The 20,757-nt window shown below is 64.4% G+C and overlaps 2 protein-coding genes across 2 annotated transcripts; both read right to left on the reverse strand.

Annotated features, from left to right (window-relative positions):
- Window positions 1-1,973: 1,973 nt before the first annotated feature.
- Window positions 1,974-5,134, reverse strand: SMIM1 (small integral membrane protein 1 (Vel blood group)). The gene is made up of 4 exons (XM_053899088.1): window positions 4,968-5,134; window positions 4,617-4,749; window positions 2,903-3,022; window positions 1,974-2,724 (listed from the first exon to the last, which is right to left on the reverse strand). The coding sequence occupies exons 3-4, from the start codon at window positions 3,010-3,012 to the stop codon at window positions 2,598-2,600; spliced, it is 237 nt and encodes a 78-aa protein (XP_053755063.1). The 5' UTR covers window positions 3,013-3,022; window positions 4,617-4,749; window positions 4,968-5,134; the 3' UTR covers window positions 1,974-2,597.
- A 959-nt stretch (window positions 5,135-6,093) lies between these two features.
- On the reverse strand, window positions 6,094-20,536 carry CCDC27 (coiled-coil domain containing 27). The gene is given in 16 exon segments (XM_053899091.1): window positions 6,094-6,329; window positions 7,850-7,954; window positions 9,766-9,956; window positions 9,959-9,977; window positions 10,281-10,345; window positions 10,348-10,357; window positions 12,702-12,832; window positions 12,976-13,297; window positions 13,610-13,705; window positions 14,605-14,766; window positions 17,504-17,658; window positions 18,207-18,302; window positions 19,573-19,711; window positions 20,116-20,373; window positions 20,375-20,424; window positions 20,427-20,536. Coding segments are annotated over 16 exon segments (1,968 nt in total). The 5' UTR covers window positions 20,470-20,536; the 3' UTR covers window positions 6,094-6,203.
- Between the last annotated feature and the right edge of the window lie 221 nt (window positions 20,537-20,757).

The raw sequence follows: 20,757 nt of genomic DNA on the forward strand, positions 1-20,757 counted from the left end.
GCCCGACCCACTCATAAACCCGGACACTCTTTCTCTTTGCCAGTGCGGCCCTCTAATAAACATTTAATGAGAACATCTCCGCTCCTCCCCAGTGAAGCCTTTCCTGCCAGTATCTCGGGGAAGTGTCTGTAGGGAAACTGAGGACCTGACCCACCCCACCCACCCCATCCCCGCCTGCCAGCAAAGACCAAGAGGCACTGAATCATCACAGTCTCAGCCCAGAGAGGCTGCTGGGCTCTCCAGGCCTGGAGCGGGGGGGGGGGGGGGGGGTGGGGGGGGGACCCCCCCACCCAGGGGCAAGATGGCGGGGCGCCACATCCCTTTCCCAGCATCCTCCCCTACCCCCCCCCCCCCCCCCCCCCCGGGCCGGAAGGGGGCTCCCAGGGTATGTGGCCCCAGGGGTCCATGGGGAGGAACCACCACCTCTGTTGCAGCCAATCCGGCTCTGGCCAGGCCCGGGGACCACACCTGGGCGGGGGCAGGGGTCGTGTGCGCCAGAGGTCGGGCTGCTGGCCGAGCCCAGGGAAGGGGATGCTGTGTAGGGAATGGACTGTGCAACCCACTCTCACCTGGAGGCTTAGGGGCCTCAGGGCACACAGGGCATGAAGGCCGCATCAAACGGCCGGGGTCCCCCAGTCCTGGGAGTAGGTATGTGGACCCACAGGGCTCACTGGGCGGGGCTAGATGAGCTGCACAGGCTGAGGGCACCTCCCTCCCCTGATCCCAGCAGCACCCACGTGCCTGGACAGCACCTGCTCACTGCCCCTCCTTACCCCACCCTGCCCTCCCCGCCCCTCCCCCGCCCACTGTACTCAGCCTTGTCCCCGGCCAGTTCCATCTGACCTGCCCTTTAGCAGACCCACTCCGTCCTGCCCTCGGGCTGCCCAGGGAGCATGACCCCAGAGCCTGCAAGGCATTTCGGGAGCTAGGGAGGCCAGAACGGCCGGTAGAGAGAGCAGCCGTGGGCCTCCTTTCCGTCCAGCACCCCAGCCCGGCTCTCGGCAGTGGCTACACCCAGCCTCGGGGAGGCCCAGCCCCTGCACCTCAGGAGCAGAGTGCAACCTCCTGGAGTCCACGGAGGCCGTGCAGCCCAACTGAGCCCCGCCCACCCAGTGCCCACCCTGTGGTGGCTCCAGCTGGGGCACCAAAGTTGGGCTGGACAGACGTGGGCCTGCCGTGTGGAAGCCCAAACAGGGCTGGGAGGTGGGGTCTTTTTGGAGACAGGTGCCGAGGCCCAGAGATGGGAGGCTGGCTGGACCAGACCCTCTGCCGCTGTCCCCTAGCCAGCTCTCCTTGCCCCCAGCCCACAGCCAATCGCTCCTGAAGCATCGCTGCTTGGAGACCCCCGCCCAGGACAGACCCCACCAGGTGCTCCGCTTTCCTGGTGGACAGGGCCTGGCTGGGATCACCTGGGTGCAGCCTGCCCAACGGGCAGGCCGGTCTTTGGGGGGGGGGGGGAGGCAGTCTCTGCCCTTCCCCTCCCCCTCCAGCTCGGCCTCGGCCACGCAGGCTTGCCACGTGGCCTTCAACCTCCGGCCCCACAAGGAGTGTCTGTCCTTCATCTCCAGCCCTCAGTCCTTGGGGAAGAAGCACTCTCCTAACTTTGTGTTTCTGCCACAAAGGGTCTGCGGGGCCAGAGATGTGAGCTTGTGGCAAGTAGGTGGGGGTGAGCACAGGCCCAGGAGGGCAGGTCTTGGGAATCCGCTGGGCAGGCAGGAGCAGCCTGAGCCTCGAGGCCTTGTCCACGGTTGGTTGGGCGAGGGAGGAAGACGTTCCGCCACCTGCCAGCCCTCAGGCCGACCCCCAGGGGCTCGCTTCCCACCAGAGGGCGCAGCCGACACACACGGAGTCCCAGAGCCAAGTGGGAGGAAGGGCCCTTCCCAGAAGCCTCCCACTGTTGTCCGAGGGCCTCCAGCTGGCCCCACCTGGGCAGGCGCCTGGGGGGCCCCCGTGGGAGAGGCCCTCACCCAACCTTCATGCAACAGACTTTTAATGACTGCATCGGTGCACAGGTTCCCATCCGCCCTGGGCATGGCGGGGGCAGCGGCCTTCCTGCTGGCTCCAAGCCCCGGAGCAACTATGCCCACCGCACCGCAGACAACACTTGAGGGTGGCGCCCGCTCCCCACCCTGCCCAGGATCGACTTCCGGGATGGGGTCTCAGCCCAGGGAGCGGGGCGGGGCAGAGGGACACACATAGCCCCGCCTCCCCCAGAGCCATCCTTACAAAACAAGAGGGCCCAGAGGCCCACCCAGGCACCCCCAGCCCCATACAGCGCCAGCTCAGGGAGGACCCAGCTCAGACTGGGCCGAGTCTCCCGGCCACGTGTGCCCCTGGCTGGCTGCCTGTGAGAGGCATGTGTATATGTCATCGAGGACCTGTGTCCCTGTTCCTCTGCGTGCCCCTGGATGGCCAGTGACTGCTTGCTGCACAGTGGGGTCTGTGGGGGGGGCGGCAAGTCTATGCACGTGGAGGAAACCTGGTGTATACGAGGATCCGTGTACATGAGGGTCTGTGCATGCAAAGGGTATTCTGGTGTACAGGGGTGTCCGCCCGGGCCCGCGTCCCCGGGGAATATGCGTGCGTGCTGGGAAGCCTTATTTGCACTTGTGTACGTAGTAGCCGGTGACGTAGCCCAGGATGAAGACGGCCCAGAAGAGGGCCACTCCGCCCAGCACCTTCAGGGCGATGCCCAGCTTGCCTGAGCACAGCTTCCGGGAGATCCTGGAGAGGGAACCGCCAGCACGTGAGCCCGAGTGGGCTGCGGGGGCTGCGGGGGCTGGGCGGGGGAGGGGAGGGGGGGGGCAGTGGGCCCCGAAAGGAGGAGGGCCTGGCACTCTGCTGACACGCGGCAGGCGGAGGGCGTGACCCAGCGGGCGGGGCTCCTCCCCCCAGCCCTCACCTCGCCCAGCTTGAGGCCTCCTCCGTGCTGGACACGGCAGCCACGTGGACTTCGTCCCGGCTGCTGTCATCCCACCTGCTGTACTGGACGCCACTCTGCTGGGTCTGCATGCTGCCCGGGCTACGGCCAGAGGGGCAGGGGAGGGGCTGAGGGGAGGGGGGCGGGGGGGCTGAGGGGGGCGAGCGCTGAGGGGGCGGGGCGCAGGCTGAGGGGGGAGGGGCGGGCTGAGGGGGCGGAGCGGGGGAAGGGCAGAGGCACTCTCGGCGGGCTCCTCCTTTACCGGGCTCCTCCTTTACCGGAACCTTCTCACCTGGCTCAGCAGGTGAACCGACGCCAAGTGGTCAAGCCACTTGCCAGGGTCACATGGGAGCCGGCAAAGCGGGAATCCAACCCAGGGAGGCTGCAAATCCGCCAAACCCTACCCTCAGGAATGTGAGAGGCTGCCTCCACCCAGGCCAGGCCCTCGCGGGGGCCTCCGGGACAGCTGCTGGGCCCTGGAGACTGGACGCGGCGGGTCCTTGGCCGGATAACTGCTGCCCCCCTCCCCGTTCCCGACAGATCAGGCCCCAGAGCTTCCCCGGAGGCGGGGAAGGACAGGGACGGGGCGGCGGCTGGTACAGGCTGGCTGGCTGGCCGGGGCAGGCGGGCAGCCCTGTCCTGTGTCCTCTGGCCTGCTCGACTTGCAGCCCCTCCCCCGACACCGCCTGGGGGAGAAGCTGGGGCCTGTGGGGGTGGGGGGGGCGTCCAGGCGCCTCTCTTCCCGGGACCCCCTCCCAGGGACACTTGGGGAGGGGCTTAAAGGCACAGCGGGCCCCTGAACGGCAAGAGGCCCACCCAGACACTGCTGAAACCCAGCAGTTCTTAAACTCCTGACGTGCCTCCCGGGTCCCAGGCCAGTGGGAGGAAGGGAGGAAGCCCATCTCGGAGCCTCAAGGCCTGCCTCTCAGGCGGGAGCCACCTGCTTGGTGGCAGCCACTCAGGTCAGTGGCCGTTCTCAGGCCCAAGGGAGGCCAAGCGCGCACTGAGTGTGAGTTCCGCTTTCCCGGGTGGGTCTGGGAAAGGGGCTACTGGGCCGACTCTGTTAGCTGTCTACCTAACGTCCACCTCCTTCCACCTGGGGGCACAATCCTTAGCCGGTTCCAGGCAGCAAGGTGCTGCCCTAAATGACAGCCGGGGGCTAATTCAAGCTTAATACCTCGGCCGCTGGGCGTAGCAGGAGCTACAGGGTTTTTGCTCTCACGAGAGAAATAGCAGCGGCTTCTTTCTGGCCGCCCTGCAGTGATGGCCGGAGCTGCAGCAGCCATTTTGCTACCGGATAGCCACGCAGCGCCAGCCCTGACAGGGTGGGGGGTCTCCAAATCCACACCCATTACCCACCTGTGGGCTTCTTTGTGTGAGAAGACTCAACCCACACCTGTTCAAGTCTGGGACAAGGAATTCCCATCGTGTGCACCAGAAAGCATTCCCAACTGATGGAGACTGTGGCTTTCAAGCTGCCCTGACTGGACAAAGCCCCTAGAAGCCAGTGAAGTGCCCAGAGCTGGGCTCCTGAGGGCCTCACTCTCCAGCCCCCCACTGGAAGGTCCCGCCCTGTAGCAAGAGCCTGGGGCTGTGCTGCCCAGAGCCACCAGCCAAGCTGGGGGCCCTCGCGGGTACCACCCCATACCTTAGACCCCTTCGCTCCCAAAGCATCCCCGAGGAGCCCACAACTTACAAAGGGAGTGTCCTGGCGAGGAACCCAGACTCAGGCGCCCAGGAAGGTGGTCAGGTGGTCAGAGCCTGGCCAGTAGATCTCACCTCCTCCCAGGCCACAGGTCAAGGTCCGAGGTGCGGCCGATGCCTCCAACCTGAAAAATAGGGGGGAAAAAACCCACAGAAAATAAAGTGTAGAGGACGGCTCTGCGAGGAGCCGGGGAGGGAAAGGAGGAGCTCTGGGGTGTCCCGGGGCGGCCAGCAGGAACCAGATGGCCCTTTCCGGCTCGTGGCCATCCCTCCACGGGTTGGGCCGGGGCGGGGCGGGGAGAGGGGGTCGCTTGGCCGGCCCAGACCCTCCCCCGCCTCCTACCCCGCAATTCCGCTCTCCCGGGCGACGCTCACAGGCCAGGGGGGCCGCGGCCAGGTCCACCTCCGCGGTCCGCCCGCACCAGGAAGCTGCGCCCCGACGCGCGTCCCACGGGCCCCTCGGCCCCCGGGCCTCCGAGCAGCGCAGACGTGCAGCCGGCCGGGAGGAGCGGGGCCTGGGGCGGGGCCTGGGGCGGGGCCTGGGGCGGGGCCTGGGGCGGGGCCAGGGGCGGGGCCAGGGGCGAAGCGAGCCGGGAAGCCGAGCCCAGGCCGCAGGTGCTCCCGGGGGCGCCGCCGGAGGGCGTGCAAGCTGCAGGGAAGGAAGGCAGTAGGTGCCGCGGGGGCGAGGGCCCGCAGGGGAGAGGGGGACCGCGGGAAAGAGAAGCGGTGTGAGGGAGGCGTAGCAGGGGCGAGGGCACGCTGGGAAGGGGCGCCGCGAGGGAGAGGAGCTGTCAGGCGCGAGGGGCGGCGTAGGGAGAGAGGCCGAAGGAGCCGCTGGGCCCTGGGGGGTCCCAGGCGTGAGAGCGGGGGTCCTCCACCAAGACCGCGCAGGGACGGGCTCGGGCGCAGAAGCGGGGGCCCGGAGCCTCCGGACGCGCCTGGGTCTGATCCGAGAGTTGAGGCGGCCTGCAGGGGGGGGGGGGGGGGCGCTGCGGGAGCTCCCCGCTGCGTCCCTCCAGTTCGCGCCCTGGGCGAGGCGGGTCTGGCTGCGCGCACAGGTGCGGGCGGAGCAGCCGCGCCTGATGGGTTCCTTCATTCAGCGCCTGTTTATGTGCCCGAAGCCTGCGGTGCGCAGGACGCAGACAGAGGTGCCTGGCCGGCCGCCTGGAGCTGTCCCTCCCGCAGAGTGATGGAAAAGAACAGCAGCAGGAAAAACAGCCTCCATTCACCCTCTTCCAAAGGGGTCGCCCCAGCCAGGGAAGCCCCCATTTCGGAAGTGGCCCCCCGTGGGCCCAACTGAAGGAGCCGATAGGCACCCAGGCTCAGGCCTTCAAACCCCGGGGCCTCTGGAGGGGGCCCTTGCTCCGTGTGGGGGTCTCCCCAGGAAGGAGCCAGGGATGCGGATGGGGGGCTGCGGATGGAACCCGAGCCCCCACGAGTCCCGGAGGGAAAGAGAAGCTGAGCCCATGGCCAAGGACAGGGTTTAATTCTAAAGCGAGAAGACCGGGCCACACACGATGGCCCCGCGAGCTGGGGCCCAGCGTCTGGGGGGGCGGGGGGGCGCGTGGGCAGGCGGGCTCTACTTGGAGGCCAGCTTCTTGGACTTGCTCTGGGAGGAAGGGGCCTCCGACTGGTGCAGGGGAGGCATCCTGATGCCTTTCTGTTTCAGCTGATTGTAGTAGTCGGCTCGCTCAGAGATGATCCTCTGGGGAGGAGCACAGGCCGTGGCTGCGGGGGCGCCGCTGCTCCACCACCACCCCCCCAGCAAGGGCAGCCGGCAGCAGGCCTGCACGGAGCACTGACACCGGCTCTCCAGGGGGGAAAGCTGTGGTCTTGCAGCATTTGCGAACTTCTGTTCAGAAAACGCTCCCACCGCTGCTGGTCAGGCCCCGGGAGATGAAGCCCACAGAACTCGGAGTGGGGAGAGAGCCCCTCCCCCCACGGGCCGCGGTCGCTCTCCCCTGAAGCAGCACTAGGTCCCCTGCGAATCTCCAGCAGCCCCCGACCGAGAGACCTCAGAGGCCACGGAGCCTGTCCCTCCAGGCCCTTCTGTCCTGCCCCCTCCCTCACCTCTCCTGCTTCACCGCCGGTCACTGTTTTGTGTCCTTTGTGTCCGACACCTGGCAGGGGAAAGGATTCTTCCCTGACTACTGGGTGGTACGGAGGACCCTTCCCTCCCTCTCTCTCCCCTCCCTCTCTCTCCCTCTCCTCCTCCTCCTTCTCTCCTCCCTCTCCTCCCCCCTTTTCTTCTCTGCCCCCTCCCTCTCCCCTCTCCCCAAGCAACGGTAGCCAGGCTGCAGAGACCTCCCCCCAGGTCCTCATGCAGGGCCCCCCTCCCCTGAGACCTTTGCCACCCTGCGGGATCGCCACTGGCCGCGGCCCCACCCCCACGGCACAGAGGAAAGAAATCAGGGTCTCAGGGAAACGCGGGGCGCTGGAAGGGGACAGGCACTGGTGGCAAGCGCCCTGCCGTGGGAGGCTTGCGGCGTGGGGACCGAAGCAGTCCCTGTGAGCAGCACACGGGCCGCACAGAGCACGTGCAGGTCAAGGGCTCGGCTCCCAGGGCCCTCTCCCCACCACGCCCCAAGGCAGACGCGCTGTCTCCCACGTGCAGAGGGAAACTCCGTGGCTCTGAGCTCAAGTGACCGGCCACAGCTTCTCAGCCGAGGACCACAGAGGTGGTGACTGACCCCTGCCGCCCCAAAGTCTGCACCATGTTCCCTGCACCACCGTGCCCCCGTGAGGCCTCTGTTTGGGGTCAGCAAGATGACAGCGTGGGCCAAGGCCAGGGAGGGGTCTGTGCCAGGGTCCTGCCCTGAACAGATGACTATCCCAGCTGAGGCCACGCCGAGGGTGCTGAGAAGCATCCCTGAAGAGGCTGGGTGGGCCAGGGTCCCTGCTGCGGGGGGAACCTCCAGGACTCCGGCAGCTCGGCCCCCCGCCCCTGTGCATCCCCCGCGGACTGCTGCTGGGGGTCACCGAAGGCCGAGAGCGGCTAGCCTCGCCAGCTGTACAACATCGCCACCCTTTCAGGGGTCCGGTCCCCCTCTGCCTGAGCAGAGAGTAAGGATGATCCCCGGGTGACGGCGAACAGTGACACAGAACCAGAATGGGGGTCCGTGGCATCCATGCTGGCTTCTCCCCTCCGCCTCTGGCTGCAGATTAGTCGGCGCCCCGCCAAGACGTGGCCTCGGGGACAAGGAGGCAGCCCAGCGCCTAATGTACCTGCAAGGCCTCCAGAATGTCATTGTCAGAGATCTCAGTGGCCAAGGACTTGGTCCCGGAGGTGCTGAAGGTGGCCTGGATGATGTTGTTTCTTAGTCTTTCGAGCTGTGAGCAAAGGGAAGGAGCGGGGGAGTCACCACCCCGGCTTGAAGCTTTTCAGAAGGTAGACGTGCCCTCGCTTTTCACAGCCACAGAAGCCGGAAGAGGTCGGAGAGGGCCGGCTGGTCTGCCGTGAGCTACAAGGGGCCAGATCCAAACCCAGGCCCAGGGGGCCCGACACCAAGGCTTTAAGACTTTCTACTGCTTTTTTTTTCCTTTTTAATTGAAAAAGAAATGGTTTTAAAAGGGAGGGGGGGACCAGAGCTCTGAACAACCCCCCACCGGGCCACCCCCTTCCCCTAGGGAACTGGTGCAGCCCCCTCCTGACCCCAGGGCGCCCTGCGAGCCTGTCAGCCCCTCCCTGTTAGCATAGAGGGGGCACTTGGGGGCCCCTCCCTCCTTGCCTCGTGCTGCTGGCGGTAACTAGCCGCTGACAGGGCATTAACCGGGTGTTGATGAGGATGGGGCTCAGGCTGTCTGGTCTCGCTGCCATCGGCCTGGCTGTGCACGTGCAGGGCCCCAGCCCGCCTCCGCCCGCCTGTACCCCACAAGCCCTCAGACGGGGCCCCCCGAGTTCTGGCGGCGGCACGCTAGCAGCTCCTCGGCCTCCGCGTCCGGAAGCCCCGACAGAGCAGGAGGGCCAAGGGGGAACCAGCCTGAAGAGGCTGCAGGAGGGTCACTTTGGCTCTGGGACAGAGGGGATGTTAGGAGCCCCGGGACCTTGGGCGGGGGTGGGGGGGGGCTCCCATGTTTTCCAGTGTGGACCGATGCCAGCTCGGGTGCTGGCACCGCACTGGTGTGGGGGTCTCGCCCTCTCTACTGGAGGTGGCCGTCAGCTGGGGGTGTCCGGCCACAGTGCCCCACGCCCGGGCTGTCTCAGGCATCACTGGCAGGTCCTGGCACCCCTTCCTGCCAACCCCCAGGCCTAGGCGCACCCTCTCAGCACAGCGCTCCAGGCCCTACTAGACAGACTTGAGACCCCAGCACCCAGCACCCCGCTAACAGCTGGGTGGGACACCACTTGATGAAAGATAGCAGGTGCGGAGGCGGGGGGGCTCGGTGATGACCTCAGAGCCGCCCAGCAGGAGGCTGGCCCCCCATGGGGAGTTGGGCGCACCTGGGTGGCCACAGGCACTCTGGGTGGGAAAGAGAGAGGACCTTTCCCTTTGCCGCTTTTCGGATTCTAAATCAAGTCAGCTCTTCCGCCAGTTTCCTTTTCCGCCTGGGGGGGGTCCCTCATAGCAGAGGGCACCTCGGCTTCCCTCTGTGCCTCTGCTCACGTCCCGTCCATGTAGGGGCTCCGATATGGGATCCTGCTCTTCAAATCCCAGCACCACCCCTGCGCGGCCCTGGGGGCTCAGACGCGTTACTTAACCTCCCTGCTGCGGGTGCCTTTACGTACACAGTGAGGACGCTGAGAATACCTGCTTTTAGCTTTGTACACGAGGTTAGAACACTTCAGCGAGCTGCTTAGAACGGTGTCAGACCATGGCAAGCACCCCCGTAACTTGCAAGGAGATGGTGGCGTTACTAGCATACCCCCTGACCGTAGAGCCCCCCCTCCTGGGCGGCCAAGCCCTGGTGCCCACTCCCAGCACAAGTCAAGGCAGCGACTCCATCCACGAAGCGGGCGAGGCTGCCCCCGCCTCAGGGCCGAAGTGTGCAAGGCCCCTCACACCTCTGCTGTCTCCACCACCATTTCTGGAGCGCAGCTCTGCACCAGGGGGCCGGGATATGAGGGGGGGAAGAGCCTGAGCCCCTGCTCACCCCCTGAGCTCCCCAGCCCGGGGCGCCCTGGCTCTGCACGCGGGGCCTACCCGGGACTGCGCGCTCTCCAGGGCCACGCGGGCCTGCAGCTCCGCCTGCTGGATCATCTCGTTCCTGCTCCCCATCTCCTCCTGCAGCCACTTCTGTCTCTGGAGCTGGCCCTCCTTCTGGCTCACCTGGTCCTGCAGCTGGCTAACCTTGGCCTCCAGCTCCGAGATGATGTGTTCCTGCTTGGCGAGTTGCTCTGCAGCTCCGCCACTTGCTGCGGGGGCGGGGGGGGGGGGGGAGGGAGGACGGGGGAGTAGGGTCACCGTGTTCCCCGCCCCTTTGTCCCCCCAAGACGGCCGGCGTCACCGAGTTCAAGCCAGATGTGGAGTCAGCAGTGGCGAGGAGCCTCTGTGTGCACCTGCGTTCCAGCCACTGCCGATGGGGGTGACGCCTGACGGAGGGGGGCCCCCGACTGACTGCGAAGGGGGGTTCGCGGCTCACCTCCCCCACGCTGCGTCAGGACTTACAGCAAAAACAGCAAGATCTGGCTGACCGTTTAACCACGCCTGGCGGTCACCTGGCGGAGGAGAAAGTTGTCCTTCTCCATGAGGCCCATCATCTCTTCATGTTTCTTGTCTTCCGGAGATTGGAGAACTGAAGGCAGAAGGGGGGTTGGCTCAGGAACGGGAGGACGGACGGGACACCGGTGTCCACCCGTCTCCCCGAGCCTCAGTGCCACAGAAGCCGCAGGACCCCTGCCAAGGGCAGGGAGAGGGACGGGGGGCCTGCAAACACGCGGGGAGCTGGGCAGAGCCAAGGGGGATGGGTGCTGAGCCAGCAGCGGGGACAGCTGACGCGCCCAGCTCCCTCCCGGAGTCCCCCAGTCTCAGGAGTTGGAGGTGCGGCTGCTTCTGGGTGTGGAGCCTCATGTGGGGTGGGGGTGGGTGGTGACCATTTCAGGAACTGAGTGGCAGACCGGTCCCCAACCTTGAGCGGCGAGGAGCCTGCCCCTTGTCCGCCTGGCGGGAGGCTGGGGGCCGGGGTTTGGCAGAGGGGCTCCGGCGGGGGAGGTGCCAGGCTCAGTGTGGGGGTGGCGACCCCAGGCTCCAGATGTGGGCTCCCCCCCACCCCCTGGGCCTCCCGGAACACCAGCAGCTGGGCCTTTACATCACAGGCAAGAAACCCTCCCAGGTGCCAGATTCCAGGGCAATCTGAGCAAATTAAGAGGAAAGCCCTAACGAGACGACCTTGAACGCTGGGCTGACGGGGGCCCGTGTGCCCTTGTGCGTGAAGCACAAAATGAGCACCGCGTGGCCACTCCGCTCGGCCCCTGACGCTGGAGCAAAGCTCTCTCGCGAACGACAGAGACCAAGGCGGAGGGACACAGGACACCTGCAGGAGAGAGAGAGATGTTGCAGTAATTAAGGCCGGCAGCCAGGCGAGTTGCGCGAGGTCAGACCGGCCACCGATCTTGAGGTAAAAGATACAAGGACGTTCGGAGAACAAGGCGGATCTGGGAGGCGTCAGTGTGACAAAGGCAGGAGGGAGGAGGCTGTGGGGAAAGTGCGGAGAACGAGGGAAAGCACGGCAGACGGACCAGGAGACTGGAAGAGGAGGAACCGGGTCTAGGGACGCCAGGAGGACGGAAGGTTCGAGAGGACAAGAGGAGGAAACGAAAAACCGAGATAAACGTGAGCTTCCAGAACCACAGGACACGCGTTCCCGGTTGGTCCCAGAGAGCCCAGGACGGTGAACCGGCCGCGATGGCACAAGTCTGCCAGCTTTCAGGGCACCGGGGACCAGGACGGCACCGCGCCACCCGGCGTGGGCCCGGGCGAGCGAGAGGCGGGGACACACTGACGGAAGGCGCTGTCCCGGCCACACTCTGCCGCCAAGTAGAAGCAGGCCGTTCGCAGAGTACGGTGTCCCCCCAGTTTACACTTACTCATTTAAAAAAAAAATTTTTTTTTAATGCTTATCCATTTTTGAAAGGGAGACAGAACGCAAGCGGGGGTGGGGCACAGAATCTGAAGCAGGCTCCAGCCTCTGAGCTGTCAGCACAGAGCCTGACTTGGGGATCGATCCCACGGACCGTGAGATCACGACCTGAACCAAAATCAAGAGTCCTATGCTTAACTGACCGAGCCACCTGGGCACCCCAAGGCCTTTTTTTTTTTAATTTATTTTTTATGAAAAAAAAATTTTTTTTAATGTTTATTTATTTTGAGAGAGACAGAGACAGAGCTCAAGCCGGGGAGGGGCAGAGGAGAGAAGAAGACACAGAATCCGAAGCAGGCTCCAGGCTCTGAGCTGTCAGCACAGAGCCCGACGCGGGGCTCGAACTCCCGAACCTCGAGATCATGACCTGAGCCGAAGTCAGATGCTCAACCGACTGAGCCACCCAGGTGCCCCCACCTACTCATTTTTTTATCAAAAGATCGCTGCAGGATGCGCTCCCATGAAGACGCGGGAGTAGGTCAGAAGAGAGAGTGGACCTTAATCCTCATTCCGAAGCCTGTGTTTCAGCCCCAGGCGGGCGTGTGCTGCTGACAACGTGCCCCTACCCGCACCCCCCTGGGGGTCCTGGGTGGGGGACACCGGCGGACCTCCCTGCGTTGGGGACCCCAGGCAGGGGAGGAAGGAGGAAGCAATAGATAATGTGATGATGCAGAAAGTTCCAGAACGGGCGTTGGAAGCATGCCGTCCGGGAACCTGCAGAGCGATTCCTAAGGAAGAGTTGAGAGCAGCCGCCGTGGGGGAGGGGCGCGTGAGGGGGAGGAGGTGGACACACCTACTGGGGCGACGAGCCTGTGGGACTCCTTGATTCTTTACGCTGTGAGTGTGAAAAACTTCGAGGAAACACGGTGCTCAGCTAGGGGCGGGTGGACGCGGGGCGGGGTTCCTGGGAAGCGGCCCGGAGCCGAGCGGCCCGGGGTGGACCGTGCGGGGCCGCCCCGGCTCCCGGCTCCCAGTGCCAGGGTGACAAGGGCACGGCCACCTTGTTGGACATGGCGCGTAGCTGGTCCTCCCGCTCCCGAAGCTCCCTCTGCAGGGCCTCGTTCTCCGTGTGCACCCGCCGCAGCCGGGACTCTTGGAAACCCACTCGGCGTTGTAAGGACGTGATGGCTCCTGCGTGAGCGCCATGGAGGAGAGGAGCGAGGGGAGGGGCCTGAGAAGCCGGGCTGAGGGGTGGCGGCCTCCCGCCCCGCGGGCCTCGGTCCCTTGCCCACCCCCCCCCCACCCCCCAGGCTCCCGGGCCCCCGCGGCCGCACCTGTCGCGAGCGAGTATCTGGTCCTGGTCACCTGCAGCTCGTCCTGGAGCTCCCAGATCACCTGCTCGTACTCCTCCAGCTGGGCCACCAGCTCCCGCTCGAAGGCCTCTTCCAGGGAGCTCGAGCTTCTCTTAGACTGAGCCTCGGCCCCCTGCACCTCCTCCTCCTCCTCCAGCTGCTCCACCTCCTCCACCTCAGCCCCCTCCTCGGGCGCAGCCTCCCCGCTGCCCGTCCCGCCCTCTGCTTCTACCGCCTCGTCTTCTTGGCCGCCATCCACTTCCAGGTCCTTGCCCCTGCGGGTCGCGGAACACTCGTCCTGCGGCTGGGACACGGAAGGCATGCCGGGCAGGAGTGCACTGGGCGTGGGGCCGCGGCCCCCCCCAGCCGGGGCAGGGTCAGCCTCGTCCACTCGGAGACCCTGGCACCCCCCGGGGCAGGGGGGCTGGAGTCCCGCCACCCTGCACCTGTTCCCCCCAGGTGTGTCTGAGGGCCTACGACTGGGGAAAGGCCAGCAGGTGAGAGCTACGGGTGGGACACCGTGGCCTGGGCCCCGCCCGGCTGCCCTGCAGATGTGGCCCAGGGTCAGGCCTCGCCCCGCCCCCCCCCCCCACCCCGTTTCCCGACAGGCCCGAACCTGCCTTCTGTGCTGCAACTCCTCCTCGTCTCCGAAGAAGGGTCTCAGGATGCTCAGCTTCCCCAAGGGCTTTGGTGCAGACTCTGAGGGCTGCTCCTGTAAGACGCCTGCGTGAGCCTCGGCTCCCCCGGGGGGTGAGACCTGTTCTTCTGGAAGGGGACAGCAGCCTCTCCACGTTGCAGGGGAGGGAGGGGAGCCAGCGTCCTCCTGCCAAGGGTGCTGTGTTGCTGAGAAGGGGGGCGGTGGCCTGCACGTGAGCAGGCCCATGTTTCCTGTGGCTCACAGCTCTCTAAGCGCCCCCGGGGGAGGGGTGCTGGGGAGCAGGGAAGGCAGGCTGACACCCCCAGGCCCCCGGAGATTCCTGCTGCCCCCTGCCTGCTGGCACCGTGCCATCGGTGTCTGGTCCAGCTTTCTCTGGTGGCATCTCAGGGGTCCCCGCCCCTGCCTCATGTGTGCCCCCAGCATAATGCTGGGCTGTATCCTCAGGGATGAAAGAAATCAAGTTTTAGAAAAGACCAGGCGACTGCTTCCCCGAGCCCTACCAGCACCTGCCTGGTTCAGCCCTCTGTCCAGACCTGGGAAGGGGCAGCACCCCCTCCCCCCCACACTGCTTTGTAGGCAAGGACACTGAACGTCCTGCAGGCAGAACAGACCTGGCTCATCTGAGCCGCCACACCCACCGGGTCCGTGTCTCAGCCCCAGACGCCACCTTCAGGGCTCCTTCCATCCTTCAGGATCTCGGAGGATCCGGCCCTCATCTTATGGGAAGGAAGCGGAGTCCAGACAGACACACGGCCCGCCCCAGGGACCAAGCAAGCGGGCAGCAAAGCACAGGGGTCTGTTTCTACGTGGAGCCCCCGCCCCCACCAGGACGTGGCAGGCTTCCGGGACGACGGGGCACTTGCGAGGGGGCCCGAGGGCTACCCGGAGCTTTGGACCCTTAGCGGCAGAAGTCGTGGCTCAGGCCCCCTGCTCACCCCCGTGCCCTGACATACCAATATCTCTTGGCTTTTGCTTTGGAGGAGGAATTTCAGCTGCTTCTTCAAGGCCTCCCTCTCCTCCTGGAGGGCCGCGACCTCCTCGTCTTTCTTCCGAAGCAGGAACTCCAGCTGGGACAGGCGCTGCACCTCCTCCCCCAGCGTCCGCAGGCAGTGATCCTGCACAGAAGCGCAGGTGGCCCCCATGTGCCGCTCGAGCCCCTCCCGGGCCCACCCTCTCGGGGCGCCTGCAGACCGGCAGCTCTGAGCCCAGGAAGGGCAGGCCTGCCGTTCAGGCACCCTGAAATCCCAGCCACCCCTGCCTAAGGGCAGGTCCCAAATCCTTGCCTGGGGGGTGGGCTCCTGGTACCTGCCCTTCAGGCCTGGCCCCAGCCACCCACCCCCCGCCCCGGGGCCTTGTCAGAGAGCCCCGCCCTCTGCCCCTCCACCTTCTGTGCTCAAAATCTCGGTGCCCCCAGTTCCTCAGAGTCGGAGACACGATACAGATGTTTTTGGACAAACGGAAACCGGAGGACTTGCCACCAGCAGATCTGAGCTGAGGCCGGAGGGAGGTGGTCCAGGCACAGGTGCCGGAGGAAAAGGAGGCAGCTAGGAAGCCCTCCAGATGTTTGGGATTTAAGTGCCAGGCTTCCACGGGGCCCACGAGTCAAAGAAGCAGATGCGCCAAGGAGGTTAGAAGTTTGAAACGGAACAATGATCAACATCAAGACATGGAGATTTGTAGGGTGAGGCCGAGGCCACGGAGGGCACGGATTCCGAGCCCCACGCGCACCGATTGGGGCCCGCAGGGAACCAACGGGCTAGCCATCCACCTCAGGGCTTCAGAAAAGAGCTGAGGCTGTGGCAGAGGAGAGGGTGGACGAAGATCTGGGAGGGTGGGGGAGGGGAGAGGGGGCGGAGCCAGCAGCATGGCGGGGGGGGGGGAGGGGCGGAGCCAGCAGCATGGCAGGGGGAGGAGCCAGCAGGAGGGAGGAGCCAGCAGCATGGCGGGGGCAGGGGCGGAGCCAGCAGCATGGCGGGAGGGCGGAGCCAGTAGGAGGGCGGAGCCAGCAGCATGGGGGGAGGGGCGGAACCAGCAGCATGGCGGGGGGCGGAGCCAGCAGCATGGCGGGGGGGAGGGGAGGAGCCAGCAGCATGGCGGGGGCGGGGGGCGGGGGGATCTGAAGGAATGCGGAACTGCTTACACAATTACGTTAAAATGACTTTGCCAAAATCGCACCTCTTTCCCCTGACATAGTGATCGAGACCCACGCATGTGTCCCAAACTGGACAGCGGTGGCTGGAAAGGGGATGTTCGGTGCGAATGGCGGCTTGTGGCTGCAGGTGGCTCTCTGGCCTCCCTCCAGTGATGAAGCATCACCTCAGCCAGTTCAGACCAGGCGGAGATGAGGGAAAGACAGCCCTAAGGACACCTTCCGAGCTCCTGGAGGCAGCCAAGCCTGCAGCCCTTCCCCAGGCCCGTTCACATCCGCCAGCTGGTAATACCCCTTCCCGCTGTTTGCATAAGAACACCATGTTGCAAAGAACATTCTTTTACACAGATCTGTGTGGCTCTAGCTAATTAGAGCCTCAGGCTTTCCGCAAAGTGGTCCCAGGATATCAACACTTTCAAAGTTGTGAAATCTATCAGAAAATGTCGAGGCAGAGTTTCGGGAATCAAAGGTAACACGAAGACCCATGGGCCCTCAGGGTTTTGTGTGCCCACCAGCTACTCAACATTTTGTGTGCTCATTTCCATGACGGCCATGAAAGCTTCACCAGCTTTAAGACAACTACAGAAGCAGGTTCTAAGAAAAGACTATTAACATTGATAAACACCTAGCAGGACAGATGGAGAGAAAGAGGGCAGGAGTTAGCACCATCAGGAATGGAAAAGAGGCATGGTTTCTCTCTGCAGAAATTAGAGGGGTAATAAAACACCATCCTGTACAGGACTAGGCCAATAAATTTGAAAATTTACATGAAACAGACACATTCCTAAAAAAAACAAAAAACAAAAACATCGCTTCCCCCAAACTGAAACAAGAGGGAGAAGGAACTCTGAATATCTTTCAAGGAAGTGACTTCATTATTTGTAGAACCTTCTCTCTGAGGACTCTGCAGGCGTCCTCAGTGATGAATTCTTCACCAATCTCGTGTAGACCCTTCCAGAGGATAGAGAACGGAAGGGAGAAAATGCCTCCCAACTTTTCGATGGTTTTTAAAAAAAACTTTTTAAGTTTATTATTTATTTTGAGAGAGAGAGAGAATCCCAAGCAGCCTCGGCATTGTCAGCATGGAGCCGGATGCGGGGTTCAAACCCATGAACCGTGAGATCATGCTCTGAGCCGAGATCCAGAGTCGGGCGCTTAACCGACTGAGCCACCCGGGCACCGCTTGGTGGTTTGTTTCGAGGCCAGATTTACTCTGACACCAAAAGCAAACAAGAGAATTACCAGACAGGTAAATTACGGGCCGTTCTCTGTCACAAACAAGGATGCAGAGACTCAAATCCCAACAAATCAACTCGTAGGTAGATCTTTGCACACCGAGCTGGTTGTTAATCTTTAAGAATACATCCTCCCAAGTGGAAATATCGGGTCAAAGGCATGTGAATGGTTGAGGTCATGACTCGTGGGGCGAGCTTAATGCCAGGGGGTGGGACCCACGCCAGCTTAACCCGCTGCCCACTGGGGTGAAGGCGCACGGGGGCTGCAGGGTTTGGAAATGTCTGATTCACAGAACCGGAAGAGGGAGCTGGGGGTCAGCTTCGGCCGCGTCTGGGGACCTGCCTGAACAGCTGACCGGATCCCGGGACGAGAGCCCCTGGGGTGGCCGCGGCCCTCCTCTCCAGCGGGATGCGGAGCTGGGGCATGCGGCTCAGGGTCTGTGCCCAGGGCTCTGCACACGGCCGTACCTTCTCATGGATGACGGAGATGTACCAGGGCACGTGCTTTCTCAGCTGGCTGTGCGCTAGGACTGGGCTGCTGGGGACCGGGCTTATCATCCGGGATTCGCTTGTCCTCAAATAGTTGAACTCACAGGCGCTCTTACTAAAGGGAAGGAGGCGCCCTGTCGAGAAGCGGGGGGCAGTCAGACTAGTCCCATGCTGAGCTGCCCCGGGGCCTTCCATGATTGTCCCCCCCAGAAACCCTTCACTGCCCGGCCGGGCTCACCACACCCCTACTTGTGACCACCCTTGTCCATCCTTCCCCACCTGCCCAAGTGTGTGTTGAAGAAAGGGAGGGAAATGGTGAAAGCAGCCCTGCGAGATTCCCGGGGCCTGGGGGCCAGGACAGCAGGGGTCATGCTGATGCTGCGGTGTGCCAGGTGGCCCAGACATTTGTGAGGGGTTTCCTGGCGTTCAGACAAAGGAGACCTCTGCGTGCAGAGATCGTCTTTGGATAAAGGACAGAAAGTATATTCGTGTGTGGGGAACAGTGTGTTCTACTCAAGGAGGGACGCACCCTGTGTCAGAGACACAGAGCCAGGCAGGTGGTTCCCAGGGGGCAGGATCAGGGAGGCCTGGGGAGAGCAGGGGCCGGGGGGCAGGTACAGGCAGAGGCCTCGGGTCTGGCATGATGAGAGAGGACCCCGGTGGCAGCCGGCCCTGCCCTCACCGTCCACCTGCTGGCTGGAGAATGGGTCCTGGGTCGCCTTCCAGGAATCGAGTGCCACACGCAACTCCTCGGATAACTCGGCTGAGATGGCTGAACCTGCAGGGGGTTCAAGACGCCAGCTGATGGCCGCTAAGGCTACACCTTCCATGACCTCCAGGGCAGGAGCCACGCTTCCATTTCTTTGTAAACCTCAGGTGGGATTAAAGGGTTGCCGTGTCAGGGGACCTGCGGGAACCCTGGGACTGAACGTAGACACGGTTCCGTCCTCCTGCCCGCGTTGGTGTGCCGGCCCAGAGCAGCAGGTGCAGCTGAGTCTCTCCAAATGGAGGCAACCCCTCCCCGGAAGGACCCCGCATCTCCTGTAAAAAAAGGCTCAGCTTCATGGTATCTGAGAAGCCCCTCTGTCCCGAAGGGCAGACCCAGCTGCCCCCGAGCTGTCACCGTTCGCGCCACGAGCAACATGCAGGACGCATTGTGGTCCCCCCAGCCATCCCGGCCAGCCCAGCCCACAAGTCCTGGATGGGGGAGCACAGGCCGCTGAGGTCCCAGGCCTGACAAAGGGGCGCTGGTAGGGGCCCCCCACCTCGGACACGAACAAGCTCCTGTTCCCGGCCACAGCACTAAGCCTCCATTGCCCTGACCCTTCGGACAATGTCATGTGCGGGCACGTGGGCCCAGTGCAGGCTGGGACCCGAGGGGTATGGGGTGCTGCCTGGCCTGGCCAGTACCCCTTGGTGACCACGGAGTGCCCGGCTGCCCTCTCAAAGCCCCCGGTTCTCCCGGGTCAGAGCGGGGCCTGGCACCACCAGGCGGCTGTCGGGCTCCTCACAGGGGTTTGTTCCTGTCTTTGGCCTTATGACCCCTTTTTGGCAGCTTCCAGAATTTTCAACATTCTCCCCCCTCCCCCAAGCGTATTGAGTCGGCTGAAGGAGACCAGGGAAAAGAAAGGAGGCTTTACCTTCCCTCCCTCCTCCCACCCCTCCTCCTCCCACACACCCCTCCTCCCACCCCCCCTCCTCCCACCCCTCCTCCTCCCAGCCTTCCCTCCTCCCACCCCTCCTCCTCCCACCCCTCCTCCTCCCACCCCTCCTCCTCCCACCCTTCCCTCCTCCCACCCTTCCCTCCTCCCACCCCTCCCTCCTCCTACCCCTCCCCCTCCCATCCCTCCGGCCTCTGCCTCTGCTGCTGGTTCCACCCGGGGCTCCTGCCCACACAGCGAGTTTCAGCAGCAGCAGCAACTGCGGCCACCGCGCACAGCCACCGCGGGCCGCCGCTCTGGCTGACATGTGCCAGCAGGGAATGCCGCCCGACTCCATGGGGGAAGGAGGCGGTTTCACGCGGGAGCCCCCTGGTCGGTGGCTCTCACCGTAAGGACACATGGACGTGGCCCTGGTGCTGAACCGAGGGCAGTCAGGCCGCGCGAGGAACAGCTTTCTCAGCTCCTCCAGTTCGGCCGTGAAGCTGGTGTCCTCGGCGCTGGCGTCGGCGTCTTGCTTGCGTCCGTCCTGGTGGAGTGGGGACAACGAGACACTGAGAGAGGAGACCCTGGAAGCCGCCTGCCCCTCTCCCCGAGCACCGCGAGCTTCAGGACAGCGTGTGCACCGGCTGGAGACATGGCGGCATCCGCCTGGGGAGTCCTTGGGGACCCTGGGTTGGCTCTCTGGTCTCCTGGAGCCTGAGGTACATCCAGGGACCTTCCGGCTGTGCTTCCCCTCCCCCCCATCCTCTCCTCTCCCCGTTGGCTCCTCCTGGAGACCCCTCTGAGGAAGGCTCAAGGCGGACGGTGCCTCCTCGCTCACGGGCTCTGCACCCCCCAGAATCTGCCCTTCTGGGGCCATCTCCGGAGCGTATCTGGAGGCCTTCGGTCGAGGGGCAGAAGCAGGCCGTCCGCCCGCCGGGACCCCCGTACCATCTTCCCGTAGAAGCGGCTGAGGGCCCGAGCCGACTTGCTGAGGCCGTGCCACCCGCAGCTGCCGTGGCCGGCCACGCTCTGCAGGAGCAGCACGCCCTTCTCCAGCGGGTTGGGCTCCAGGCTGCGCTTCTTGGGGGGAAGGGCTCCGGCCCGCAGCATCCTCAGGGCAGGTGCAGAGACCACTGTCGGGCAGCGGAAGGACGCCGTGGACGGTCGGCCTCTGCGGGAGCCGGGCTCACGGGTACGCCTGCTCAGGGCCCGGGCGGGACCGGCTCCGGAAGCCCCGCGTCCTGCGGGATCCGGGAGCGTGTGTGGCATCACTGACGTCTCCATAGAAACAGGCCGTGCCATTTGGCCTAATTTTCTGTGATTCGTCTTAACTTCCTGCCCGCGAGGGGACCCAGAAGCTGTTCCCAGGAGAGGCGGCCGAGGCCCCGGCGGCCCGGTCCCTTCTTGTCTCTGTCCTTCCCCCCCCGCATCAGTGCTCTGCCTTACCTGAAGTTGGACCCCGCTGCCGTGGCTCCGATATGGAAATTTAAGAAGCATTTCGTTTCTTGTATAATTTTTTTTTAAGTTTGAGAGCAGTCACGTGCGCACCAGCAGGGTAGGTGGGGAGGGGCAGAGAGAGAGAGAGAGAGA

Source organism: Panthera pardus, unplaced genomic scaffold, assembly GCF_024362965.1.
Source record: "Panthera pardus isolate Hobbes unplaced genomic scaffold, ASM2436296v1 HiC_scaffold_11, whole genome shotgun sequence".
Classification (NCBI taxonomy): Eukaryota; Metazoa; Chordata; class Mammalia; order Carnivora; family Felidae; genus Panthera; species Panthera pardus.

Excerpts from the sequence above, each read along its gene's own strand:
- SMIM1 (XM_053899088.1), bottom strand. The coding sequence starts at position 3,012 with ATGCAGACCCAGCAGAGTGGCGTCCAGTACAGCAGGTGGGATGACAGC. Across the intron at positions 2,725-2,902 it reads GAGGCCTCAAGCTGGGCGAG|GATCTCCCGGAAGCTGTGCT; the intron begins GTGAGGGCTGGG and ends TTCCCTCTCCAG.